Genomic DNA, 13528 nt, shown 5'->3' on the forward strand with positions numbered 1-13528 from the left:
ATTGGAACACAGCCACATCCATTCTTGTGTTGTTAGTGGCTGTTTTTGTGCTTCTACCAGCTTGCTGGGGTGTCAGAGTAGAGACAGAATGACCTTCAAGGCTGAAATATTTACTGTCTGGGCCTTTAAGAAAAAACACTTGTTGACCCCTACTGTTATATAAAGGAGCGAGAGCTGAACAGGTATCTTCAGCCTTCCCTGCCCTGTCTCCCCTGGACCATCACCACACGGGAAGCCCCCCTGCTTCACTGCTAACTTTTCCCCTGTACTCCTTCCAGAAGAAATTCCTGGCACTTTTCTGCAATTCCTATCATAGTGGACAGTTTTAGTACACAGGGTTTATTTCAGAGAGGAAAATCTTTAGGTAACAAACATGACACATTGGGAAACTTGCATGGTTCTCCCTTGGGCTTTCCTTGCTTTACTTCGAATCCACTTAGCAGCCCTATGTCTGTTCCCTGACCCTTGGGGTAATTAGTGATTACTGTGTGTGTGTGTGTGTGTTTTGGAGCTTATTTGTTTATTTTGAGAGAGAGAGAGACAGCATGAGTACAAGCAGGGGGAGGGGCAGAGAAAGAGGAGAGAGAGAATCCCAAGCAGGTCCCAAGCTTTCACCCCAATGTGGGGCTCCATCTCTCACCAACTATGAGATCATGATCTAAGCTGAAATTAAGAGTCAGGTGCTTAACTGATGGAGCCACCAGGCAACACGTATACTGTCTTTTGAATATTTGTTTGCTTGTGTTTCTCATAACATGCTTGTGATTTGGATACCAGGTCTATGCCTTTGGCTTTCTTGCACCAGGCCAGAAGAAGTTCTCTCCCAAGCGTTCCCTTCTTCTTCACTGAGAACCAGCCCCTGGCCACTTGTAGAGCCCCCTTAGCCCTTCTGTGTCCTGAATCCCTCCCCTGAGTATAATTACAATGTTGTCATTACTGTTGAGAATTGGTGCTCATTCTGGTTCAGGCACTTGAGTAGACGATCTCACTGATTTCCATAGCAACACCATGAAGGTGTCCATTGGTATGATCTATCTTTCACTTCTGAAGAAGGTAACTTGAAATTTAAAAGCTTTCCTTGACTCGTAGAGAAAATCGTAGAACCAGCACTCGAACCCAGTTTGACTCCTATCTTACCTTGGGATCATGGTTATACTGCCTCCTACAGTTTAAGGACCCATCAGTTACCATCACTGGGTCCAGCAGGATTTTCCCAAGTCTGTACCAACTTTGGAGGACACAGATAATCATTGAATACATCAGCTTGATCTTGAAAGAAGTAAGTCTCTAATACCAATATCTCTTTTCTGACCAAGTTCTTGGCACATTGATGGCACTCAAGAACAGAAGCAGTTAGGGACAGTACTAGGAAAAGATGTGCCTACGTTTACTTGTTGAAGGTACAAGGAAAATCTCAGGATTGGTATGAACTCAAATTCCTATTTAAGAGTCAGTTGCGGGGCGCCTGGGTGGCTCAGTCACTTAAGCGTCTGACTTTAGCTCAGGTCATGATCTCACGGTTTGTGGGTTCGAGCCCCGCGCCGGACTCTGTGCTGACAGCTCGGAGCCTGGAGCCTACTTCACATTCTGTATCTCCTTCTCTCTTTGACCCTCCCCTGCTCACACTGTCTCTCTCTCAGAAATAAATAAACGTTAAAAAATATTTTAAAAAAAAAAAAAGAGTCATTTGCTTTGGGGGCACCTGCTGGTCAGTCTTTGGGAGTGTGAGTTCGAGCTCCACACTGGGTAGAGGGATTACTTATTTTTTTTTTAAATAGTAAAAAAAAGAGTCAGTTGCTTTGTCACATAGGCTATGACTCTAATGCCTCCATGCTTGTCATTTAGACTTCTTGTGCCATCTGATAACTGCCACTGTAAAGTGTGCCTTTCTATTAAAAACTAGTGGATGCATTAGATTTTATTAGTATTTCTTTCACTTAAAGTCTTTTGCTAAACTGCTTTTTTGTCATATGTTTTAAAAAAAGATAAGCAAATTCATCAAAGTTTAAAATATGTAGGTAAAGAAAGCACATGTATGAGTTGCTGTTGAATACTGGACACAGCAGATTCGGGGGTTATGGTTGCCTCAGATCTATCATCTTTCTTATGGCAGTGGTCATCTCTGAGCTCTTTTATAAATACTTCTGTGACACCATCCCTACTCTATAGGAGCTTAAAAACTGAGATGCAGCGGCCATACACATCACATACGGCATGCATTCTACAGTATGGAAGAACAGTGGCCTTTTCCAAGAAGATGTCATCACATCAAAGCCAAAAAAAACCATTCAATTTCTGGTTACCTTGGATGAGGGAGATTTGTATTCTCCATCATCTTCATCAGTGAGCGTGTTTTTATTACACAGTTGTTATTCCTTTTTTTTAAATGCATCTCAGAACACACCCTCCTGAGTATGGATTACTTTTCTCTCCTACCGTGAACAAGAGCATTATTTTGGGATCTTTAAAATGCATCGTTTACAACCTGACACCTGTTGCTTTGGTGACACGGTCTGTTTGGTTTCTGTGGAATTAAACTGGCCACAAACCATAGTGGTTCAGAGGCAAGTTGAGGGATTTCTTTTTGAGGTGTTGAGAGATTCCATTCCCCAAAAGCAACCCTATCCTCTCCCACAGCTGCCCTTGTACCATAAGTCTGACAATAGCAAAGGACAATGCCAAGATCCACCCTTATCTTATGACTCCACGGCATCAAAATTTCATTTCCAACCAGCAAACAATAGCAACAACAACTACACACAGCACCTTCTTAGAAGATAGGAATTTCACTTTTTATTTCTATTCGAACAATACCCAATTAATTACTTTTCAAAGATCGGAGTCAGGCAGCATTGCATCATAGTTAAGAGCACGGGCTTTCTTTCAGTGCCTTCATTCTCTCATCTGCCAAATGAGGTTCATATCTATAAAACACATAAAATAGTGCCTGACACTCTTAGTGTTTATTATAGGTATTGATATGCAGATTTTAATGGGTGAATTTAAAGAGCATTGGACTAGATGTCAGGATATTTGAGTTTTAGTCTATTTTTTTTTTGCAATTAATTAGTCCATATCCTTGTCAATAAAGTCCAGCGATCAGAAATTAATCAGTACAGGGGCGCCTGGGTGGCTTAGTCGGTTAAGCGTCTGACTTTCGCTTAGGTCATGATCTCGCGGTTCGTGGGTTTGAGCCCCGCGTCGGGCTCTGTGCTGACTGCCAGCTCAGAGCCTGGAGCCTGTTTCAGTCTGTGACTCCCTCTCTCTCTGACCCTCCCCTGCTCACGCTGTCTCTCTCTCTCTCCTAGAAATAAATAAAAATATTAAAAAAAAAAAAGAAATTAATCAGTACATACTTACCTGTCTGTGGTCTCTAAAACAAGGAGACTGAGTCAACTAGACATTGGGTTCTTCTGAAAGTTTAATATCCGTTAACTTTGTGTTGCTTAGTGCCAAATGATATATTATTAGCAGATTCCTATTAGTTTTATTCTGTCTCTTTGACTGTACTTAGTTTTTTTTTTTTTTTTAAAGAATAATTTGGGGCTAAATATTAAAATGAGGGAATCACTAAAAATCAAGTCAACAGGTAATGAGTGGCTTCCTGTGGGTCATTGAGTTGACTACACATTCTTTTTTGGACACAAGGGATTCCAAGGGGTATAATAAGTCCCTGTCCTTAAGGAATCTACAGTTGGAACAGGAGGTGCCTGATCCAGTAGGCATAAATGATAAAGTATGTTGAGTTCTTTTTTTATTTTTATTTTTATTTTTTTAGTTTATTTTTTGAGAGAGAGAGAATGAGCAGGGGAGGGGCAGAAAGAGAGAAGAATCTAAGCAGACTCCATACCACCAGTGCAGAGCCTGATGCGGGCCTCAAACTCATGAAACGTGAGATCATGACTTGAGCTGAAATCAAGAGGCAGGTGCTTAGGCAGCTGAACCACTCCGGTGCCCCAAAGTATGTTGGGTTCTAAGAGAATGATCCACATGAAGACAAATGTAAGATGAACTAGTTATACCCATAAGGACTCAGTCTTGTGGGCTCTGGGAAAGCTTCATCGAAGACATGATTAAAGAGCACATGAAGACGACCAGCAGAAAAGTTAACGCTCTTTCTAGGAATTTGGACTAATTCAGCGTACATGTCAGACAAGGGTGGGCTTGGGATAGGGATAGAAATTGACCTGGACTGTGGGAAGGGATAAGGCTGGGGTGGGATTTGGAAGAGCTTTGTAAATCCTTTACCCTTGATTATAATCAGATTACACCCAGTGATGTGCAGTTCATGAGCCCCGCACACTGACAGGAAGTGCTCACAAGATGTGGTTGGTATCTCAGAATTTCACTTCTTAGACACGTTCGTGCCTTAAAAAAATGACTTGAGTTCTTTTTCTTCTTCCTCTTCTCCTATTATTGTAAAATATAGCCATGTACACTAGAGCTGTTGGCAAGACAAGGTTTTCTTCAAACTTCTCTGGGTGAATGGTATATTCATATTTACACTTTTGCATAAATCTGAGGAAGGTTGTTTTATAATATTTCCAAGTTCAAGATTTAGGTCTTAAGAGTGAAAGTACTTAGTAATTGATGAAATCCTCCAATGTCTCTCCCTTTTGTTCTCAGAAGGGTGAGCAACATGATCTGTGGTTTTAATACCTCTATTACGTGTAATTCTTACAGTGTTATGAAGTGCATGTGATTATTTATCTTCTATATTTTAGTAATCTGAGAGGAGTAAAGGTAAAGTAACTAGTTAAAGTTCACACAGCTAGTAGATGGCAGAGCTAATTTGGACTTTCATCTGCCATTTCTTTTCTTCCTCTTCTCCTCTGCTTTCACTCATTTATTTTCAGATGTCTTTCTAAACCCTATGCAGGGTAGTATACTAAGGACTGACATGAAATGGGCATACAGTAGTTTTTCCCCTTTTTCTTTGAGATGAGTATGCATAGAGCCCCGTGTTTAGTCAATAATTGCGGAATTTAAGCAATAAAGGAATGTCCGTGTTGACGGATTTGGGAGAAACGGAGGTAGGCTATATTTTGTTTAACTTGGAAAGAAAAGCAAGGGTAAATAATTTCCCCCCATTTGACAACAATGTTTTCCTGCCAATCTATTTCTTATTTAATTCAACAGGTCAGTACAATCTTGTGGTTTGCTACATCACACAGGGAGATGGAGGATAGGTTCAGTGGCCCACCCAGCATGGTTCTCCGGAAGATGAAACCGGAGTGTGTGGTCTTGGTCTCCAGTCAGTCGACATTGCTCAGAGTTTATGAGCCTGCCTGCTTTTATGGGCTTCTTTCTGACCTTTTTTTCCTTAAAGACAAACCATCATCTATTCTCAAGTGGGAGCTAGGCCTGAGCTGCATGTGAACATGCAGCAGTCTATGCCCGAATATGGCTCTTGTATACCATGTTTGTGATTATTGGAATTTAATCCTGTAGAATCTGAGAGAGCCAAATATCAAAAGGCCTTTGCTATACCTGCTTGTCTTCCACCTCATGGTTTTTTAAAAGGATAGAGGGGCAAAGAATGTGAGACTTTGGCATAGCCCTGTATACGAAATTCCTTTGATAAGAGCCGGACGTGACTGTTAACCGGATGTGACGTCCTTTCCTCTTTCCTCAGTATGCCACAGCCTCCATCTCCCAGGTGCTCTGCCGACCCTTTGGGAACCTGACACTGTCTTTCCTTGTAATACCATTGGGCATCCTCTTTAGAGCTTAAGGCAGATTCTTTTTTTTTTTTTTTTAAATGTTTTATTTATTTTTAGGAGAGAGAGAGAGAGAGCGTGAGCAGGGGAGGGTCAGAGAGAGAGGGAATCACAGACTGAAACAGGCTCCAGGCTCTGAGCTGGCTGTCAGCACAGAGCCCGACGCGGGGCTCGAACCCACGAACCGCGAGATCATGACCCAAGCGAAAGTCGGACGCTTAACCGACTAAGCCACCCAGGCGCCCCAAGGCAGATTCTTAAAACACCATCAGTGATCTGGAGGTCCTTGAGATTTGAAGGTGAATTTTAAAATTTAATAAGGGACCGATATCATTTGCCATCATGTTTTGTGATAAAGAAGGTGGCCAGATGTTTTGGGTGAATATGGATGAAATGTAATTTGACTGCCTTCCCCGCCCCCTCCCCCCCATAGTTTATAAAGTGACTTTGGTGGCATTTCTAAAGGGAGCTTCAAAAGTATTCAGAACAATCCCTTGGGAACAGGTATAGTGTTTCCAGGTAACTTACTTTTAACTCTAATTTGGGATTCTTTGAAAAGATTTAAAAAGTATGTACATTGATGGAACTACGACTTTCTGCTACAGATATATAATAAATTATTATTCCATATTATATAATCCCAGTTGTAGATAATATTTCAATTTCAAGTGGAATGGGCAGAAAGTAGTTAGGGAGAAAGCAGCACTGAAAACAAGAAAGAGAAGAAAAAAAGAGAAAGGGAAGCTGTATCGCTGTATGGAAAAACTTTTACTATTATACAGTAGAAGGTTTTCTTTCTTTTTTAAATGTTTTTAGGTATTTAAAACAAAAATACTACCGATTGTTGGCTGCATGTTTTTAATGCTCTGTGATTGTGTACTAAGGCAAATCGCATTATTTTAAAATCACTTAATGTTGGAAAACAATTGGATAAACCGCACTTGGAGCGCCCTGCGGGTCATCTCAAGCCATTTGGTTCTGTTAATAAAATTAAAACAATTGGGAGAAATATACAGATGCTTCCAAATTGGCTTTACAATTATGATGTCTGTATGTATGAAAAAGAGGACGACTCTTAGGAACTACATGAAGCCAAATGCATCGTTACTGTGCTTGAGTGATGTGGGTTGGGAGTAAGGATTTGACATATATTTTTATTTTGAGATGCCATGCTAATTTACATCATTCAGCCCTTTCGCTGCCAAACTGTAAAAGTCCATTAAGCGACTGAAAGGAATATACAAATTATCCACTGGCACTCCAGGCTGGAGCTTTACATACACCCTGTTATTCTATCCGCCAGCTAGCTGCAAGATTCTATTAAGCAGTAAGTGAGAAAATTATATTGCCTACAAACTAATTGTACAAAAGACTCTGAAATAAGTAATCAGAGCCCAGGACTCTCTGAAAAGCTGCCAGAAGATATTATAAATTGCTCTATCATTCTTGTCAGCCGAGTTCAAAAACCCAAAGCTCACATGTTGATTTGGTTCCCTCTGCAACGAAGCTCACTTCCCCAGCTATTGACAAAACTGGGAAAATTCCAGTCGTGTCCTCAGTCGGTGCCCAATTCAGTCCCCGGTGCCATCTAACAAATGTGTCCCAGAAAACAGCAAGCTATAATCCAAGAAAACTCTGTGTCTGAAATGAGAATCCTGGCTTGTGAACAATAACTTCTGCATCCTCCTGAAGGCTTGTCTAGTGTTAACATTCCAGGTGCCCAGGTTGCTATCGGAAATATTTTTATCTAGTTTCCACTTTTCGTGAATCCAAGGAAAACAAGTGCCCCATAGAGGTCATGTAGACTATTGGGAGTAATGTCTTTGAGCCATTACCAAAATAGAAGTAACATTATTACCTAGGCGCTTGGGGCAGCACATTTTTAGGGTAAAATGCCTTTTTTTTTTAAAACATCAAAAAAGCACCAGTAAAGGTATTTCAAGGACAGAATCTGTATAGACGCTAACGCGGATCAAAGATTGTTGGCCGGGTGATCATAGCCAACAATAATGAACTAAGTAACTCAATGGGTGGGCTTTGAAATTAGACAGGTTTCCCTCCAGCACATAAGTTCTTTAGAATAATGTTGATTTGTTTTTCAAGATATAAACTGGTGTTACTTAGTGAAATCAAGGTTATCACTCGTATATGTCAAGACTAATTTATTGAGATTTGGCTGAAGGATACCTGATTCAACGTAAACAATTTCTGTACACTTAAACTGAAAATACAGCATTTGGGAAACCTTCAGGACCCCTATATTTTCTATCCATCCACAGTGAAAGTTTTTACAAAAATGTGTTGTTGCCTATAGATTTGGGGAAGATTTTTCTACTACAATGTAGTTATTTATTCATTTTTCACAGCGTAGTTCAGTCATTTACTCCCAGGTTGAGGAATCATTGACTTTCTTAGGCGTAATCTTTGCATTTTTGGGAGTGCATGTATTTGCACGTGCGTGCTTGTACCGAATCCAGAACCATTGCTCCCCACACTAAATTGTAATGTTATTTGCTTACAAGTCTTATCTCTTCTGTAAGACCGTGGACTTCTCATGAGGAGAAGCTACCTCTTTCTGATCCAGCCCATCACATGATACAAAATTGCAGACTCATTGATAAGCACTAAGGACCCAAGAATGAATAAGACTTATCTTCTCCCTCAAAGTTCATCCTAAGGCACTATTAAAGTTTTCTCTGCCTTTATATTTCCTTTTGTCATTGAGGAATTATGCAATGTGGTGGTTAGAAAGGAAACTAGAGTACTTCTTTATATATGTTCTCAAATTCTCATGTGGTAATTTTGTATTTTCCTTCTGCTTTTTGAAGAAACTTAAAAATCTTCACACAATCATTCTTAGAAGCACCATTCATAGTTTTAGCTACTCTTGTTGAATCACTCCTAAATATTTTCTCCAATGTGGCTCCAATAAGTACTATAACAAGATAAAAATTAACCCTTTTAGTGTCATCTATCGATATATGTTTTATTTTCCTTGTATTCTTATTCTATTCATATCAAGATGCTCTTTTATTTCCTTTAAAGCCTCTTATAGTTTTTTTTTTTTCTTTTCTTTTCACACTTTGTTCCCTAGCAGCCTTTGTATATTTTGGGTTTTCCCCTCAATGATCTTTTCCTGTTTTGCCTTGCATTTCCATTTTTCTCAAAGCTACTTTTCACGGTTTTAAAAAATTAACTAGGTTTCCTAATACTATTTTTTGATTTGTGGAATGGTTCTCCTAGTGTTCTTGATACTGCCTCCTGACGAGACATCTAGCTTACTTGACCTTGTGGACATTACTACATTACAGCACTGTAATTGGTGTTCATAGCAGTGACCCTGAGATACCAAGAAAATATAAGCTTTCTAAGCATATTATTTTACTTATTTACTAATTTCTGGTGGAAGACTTTTCTACTGCATAAGAAATGGTCCTTGCCTCCAGGATCTTACCATCTAATGGGTAATATGCATTCAAAAAAGATATGACAAATTATGGCATGTCTGTATGTGATGAGAGTACGTGAAAAGATATGATGACGAAGAAGTCATTTTCTGCTGTGATGGTCTGAGAGGTTTTCATGAAAGATTTGAATGGAATTTGAGTTGAACATTGAGCCTTGGAAGTAATTTTAAGAAGAAAAGGGGGGCAAAGATAAATCATTCTCAGAGGGAAGTCTGAAGGACACAGGGAAAAAATGAGTAAATTGAAATGGCTGCATCAGAAAGTTCACATAAGGTAATAATTGTAATATTGCTGGAGACATAGATGGGAATTTTATTGGAGTGGGGATTTTGTTTGCCAGTCTAATATTTTATATTTAATTCAAGAGGCTGTAGAAATCTAGTGATTTTTTTTTTAAATTAGGGTACTGACATACCCCAAGAAGTCCTAGGAAGAGATACGCAGCATGGATTCCAGGGGGACAGCGTAGAGGCAAAATGCCCAGTTAGAAGATAAGTCCCAGAGTCCAAGTGTGAGCTCACATGTGCCTGATTTAGGTTCCTGTCTGAAATGCATTCCTTTGGAGGATGAAGATAGCATTCTCAGATGAGGAGGGACTAGTTTGAAAGGAAAGATGATTTTTTTTGTGGGGGTGGGGGAAGGGGCTGGTGGGTCATCCTGCTGGGAGCTTCCAGTGTTGGGTTAAAAGTGTGGATCTTGCTTTGATACTGGAAAGTGAGCAAAGTTACAACTTCATACTGAATCTTTAGGCAAAAAGGGGCAAGAAATGCGGTTTGGAAACCATTTTTCATTCCTAATAGTTACTGTTCAGTTCTTTCTAAGAAAGCAAAAACTGGGTTTCTTTTTAAAATATGTATAGGAAGAGGTATGTAGAGTGGAAGAATCTGGTAGTAGAATACTAATATTCTAGTATTAGACATAATACTAGGACATAACTAGCAATAATCCCCAGATGCAAAATAAATTTCCAGTGATGGTTAAAGAAGCACAGCAGTGAAAAATGGTTCATCTAAAGTTCAGACCCTAAATCCTTTTATTCTCAGCCATGACCCAGCTAGTTCCTTTGACTTATCCTCAGTTTTCTGGATATTAGCAATAGCTCTTGAGAAGATGATGGCGTGTGCCTCTGTTGATGCAACTACTATTACCCTTATTATTTAATCTCATGTTAAAAAGTAGTTGCTTTTATTATTATAAGTGCCCTGAGTTAGAATGCTAATTTAGTCAAACAGTTTTGATAGGCTTACCTCAAGTTATAATGCACGGCTTTTAAAAAATTTTTAGTCTTGCATGCTTAACCAATTTTGAGTAGTTATAAGTGGTTAGGTGTTACTTCCTGTTGAATTAGCAGTTGCTGAGTAGTTGAGTCTTTGTACAGTCCTGCAATCCACTAATGTGATATTTAATGAGGAGACATCAGTCTGGAGAAAGGTAGTCAATATAAATCAGTGTTTACAAAGTGTGATTAACTCTGAAATATTTCATCAATGCTGTGGTCCCAGGCAGACTCTATGCTAATTACTAGAATCTGCGCATGTTTCAGGGGACTTGGACGGACCCTGAGTATTGCAAACACAGAGCAGCAAAATTGCAATTATGCTCGGACCATCTCTGATGACAATTTATGCATTTGGTGTGATGACCTCCCCCTTCCCAAGAGGGCAATAAACAGAATGCATTTTCATTAAGATACTAATGCACTTAATCACAAGGGGAAAGGGTTAGGAAGTAGGAAAGACCTTCAAGCACTATGTGACAGAGCTGATACAGGAGAGAGGCTTTACTTTAAAGGCAGATTCTTTACAAAGCTGTAGGCAGCCCTACAGCACATCCCACACGCTGTCATTGGTATTAATTGAAAAAAATTCAGGTTAAAGTTTGGATCTTCTTCTGGCTACGTATTTATCACTTCCAGCGTGTAAGTACGACCACAAACAATGTCAACTCTGATATTAAAAATACAGTTTTGTAGCAGGTTAGTTTTTATTTATAACACTTCCGTGGAGCTTGTGTGTTTGGAATTCATTATGCATATAATGTAACAAACATGATGATGATGATGATGACCGTTATCATCATCATCATCATCATCATCATCATTAGCCTCTTCCTCCTCCTCAACAAGCATTTATGAAGCAGAGAACTGTGTTCTAAGGCCCTGGGAAGAGCCATGTCATTTCAGTCCCTACCCTCTAGGAGCGTATTGTAAGGCCCCAGGTTCGAGTGCTGATCATTTTTCGCAGTGAGTTTTATGCTGTTTAGTGTCAGAAAGACAATAAGCCTGATGCATTGGAGCATTAGGAACCAAAAGAAATCTGGAGTGGATGGTATGAGAATACGATTTTGATGTTTGTGCTTTTATGGAAATAATCTAGTTTGAAAATTCATTTGGATCCTAAGATTCTGGAAGACTTCTTTTGCATGGGTAGACTAAACATGGTGTTTTAAAGGCTAATGTTAACCTTAAGCATCTGAGTCCCTTTACCATGTATCTTCCAGTTACTCAGCGCATCTCAAGTGGTTGCTACCGAGCAGACAGCTTGGTGGCATTTGTGACACACTCAGGAATCTCCTGTGACTTTTCTGAGGGGAGGGGCAGGATGAAGAGAGTAGACATTGCCTTTGGGATGCTCACGTTTTTTGGGTGTTGCAGATCTAACTGCTTTTCTTCAAACTCTGTGTTTCAGGTAATATAGAATATAGCTGCCCTGCCACGAATGAATGTGAAATCACAAAGCGCAGACGTAAGTCATGCCAGGCGTGCCGCTTCATGAAGTGTTTAAAAGTGGGCATGCTGAAAGAAGGTAAGGCGCGTGGCCGGGGGCCCTGTGCTTCAGGTTGGGAGTGGGGGACGGGCCTGTGCAGGGGAGTACAGAAATGCTAGAGAAATCAGGAAAAGAGGGGGGTCACAGTAAGCACCCTGAATCTGATGACAGAATACTTCTTTACGCCTGAGTTTTCTGATAAGTCCTGGCTGACTGCTTGACATCGACAGGAAGGGACAAGGTGGGAAACATCAGATGTGCGGCTAAACCCACCAGGTATGCTTGGTAGTTCTGGTTCTTTCTATCTTTACAGTTTGCAGAAGGTGAAGGACGAAGGACACGAAGAGGCTAGTCATTGTCTTTTTGTGTTTCTTCTCATTTCTAAATTTGCAGAGATTTTTTTCCTTCCACCGTTAATTGAGATATAATTGGCAAATAAAAATCGTATATATTTAAAGTGTGTGATTTGATGTTTTGGTGTGCATGTGTACCTTAAAATAATTGCCACAGTCAAGCTAATTAACATAATTAACATGGCCATCATTTCATATTGTTACCACTTTTTTAAAAAATTAATTTTAGATGTAAAACACTCTTTTTTCCAGTCTTCTTTTCTGGACTTACGTTCTATTATTAAGAACTTGTAATAATAATACTAAAATTGTGCTTTCACTTAGGGATAAGCACAGAATAATAAACACAGAATAATGACGTTGAGCAAGTATTCAGTATGGCCTGAGCTCACACAGCTAGCAAGTGGTTGAGCCCAGAACTGAACACAGAGTCAGATTCTAGAATTCATTCACTTCTTCCACCCGAATCCGAGGTCCTGAAATTTTTGTATATCTCAGTATGGCCTGTGAAACTAACATTTTAGCTCGGAGCTTCGAAAGAAATTATTCTTTTCTTTGGGAGGCCTGGGTATGTTTTTGTTTTTCAATACATCTCTGTCCATGTGTGTGTTTTTATAGATGTGCATTTTTTATTGCATTTACGTTTTACTATTTCTTTCCCTTCAGAAAATTTGTCAGAGTTTAAAAATATAATAATTTTATAAAGTAACAAAATGAAAATGAGGTAATCCAAGTTTGAAAGAAAGTTAGGTAAATTACATTTAAATGTATTATTTCTGTTGAATCATAACGTATACTTTGTTCATGGAGTTGGCCCTATTACTTTGTACATTTTGTTGTTACTGGAGATCCTTTTTTGTTTTAACTTCTAAATCCAAATAGATCCAAGTGTTTATTCCCCAAGAACAAATGAGAGCTTCAGTTCGGTATGGCATTCGTAGATCTCATAATCCTTCCTGGTTTGTTCTTTTTTAAAATTTTTTAATGTTTTAAACTATTATTATTGTTTTCAATGTTTAATGTTTATTTATTTTTGAGAGAGTGAGTGAGGCAGAAGATGCGTGGGGGAGGGCCAGAGAGAGGGAGACCCAGAATCTGAAGCAGGCTCCAGGCTCTGAGCTGTCAGCACAGAGCCCAACACAGGGCCTGAACCCACAGACCATGAGATCATGACCTGAACCAAAGTTGGATGTTCAACCGACTGAGCCATCCAGGTGCCCCTT

General features: G+C 39.6%; 1 protein-coding gene across 1 annotated transcript in view; it reads left to right on the forward strand.

The window, feature by feature from the left end:
• Positions 1-13528, forward strand: part of ESRRG (estrogen related receptor gamma) — a 227591-nt gene that overhangs the window by 62719 nt on the left and 151344 nt on the right. The window contains 1 exon segment of the mRNA XM_039249901.1: positions 11875-11991. Coding sequence (XP_039105832.1) covers positions 11875-11991 — 117 coding nt within the window.

This window comes from Hyaena hyaena, unplaced genomic scaffold (assembly GCF_003009895.1).
Source record: "Hyaena hyaena isolate Hyena2069 unplaced genomic scaffold, ASM300989v1 scaffold_349, whole genome shotgun sequence".
Taxonomy (NCBI): Eukaryota; Metazoa; Chordata; class Mammalia; order Carnivora; family Hyaenidae; genus Hyaena; species Hyaena hyaena.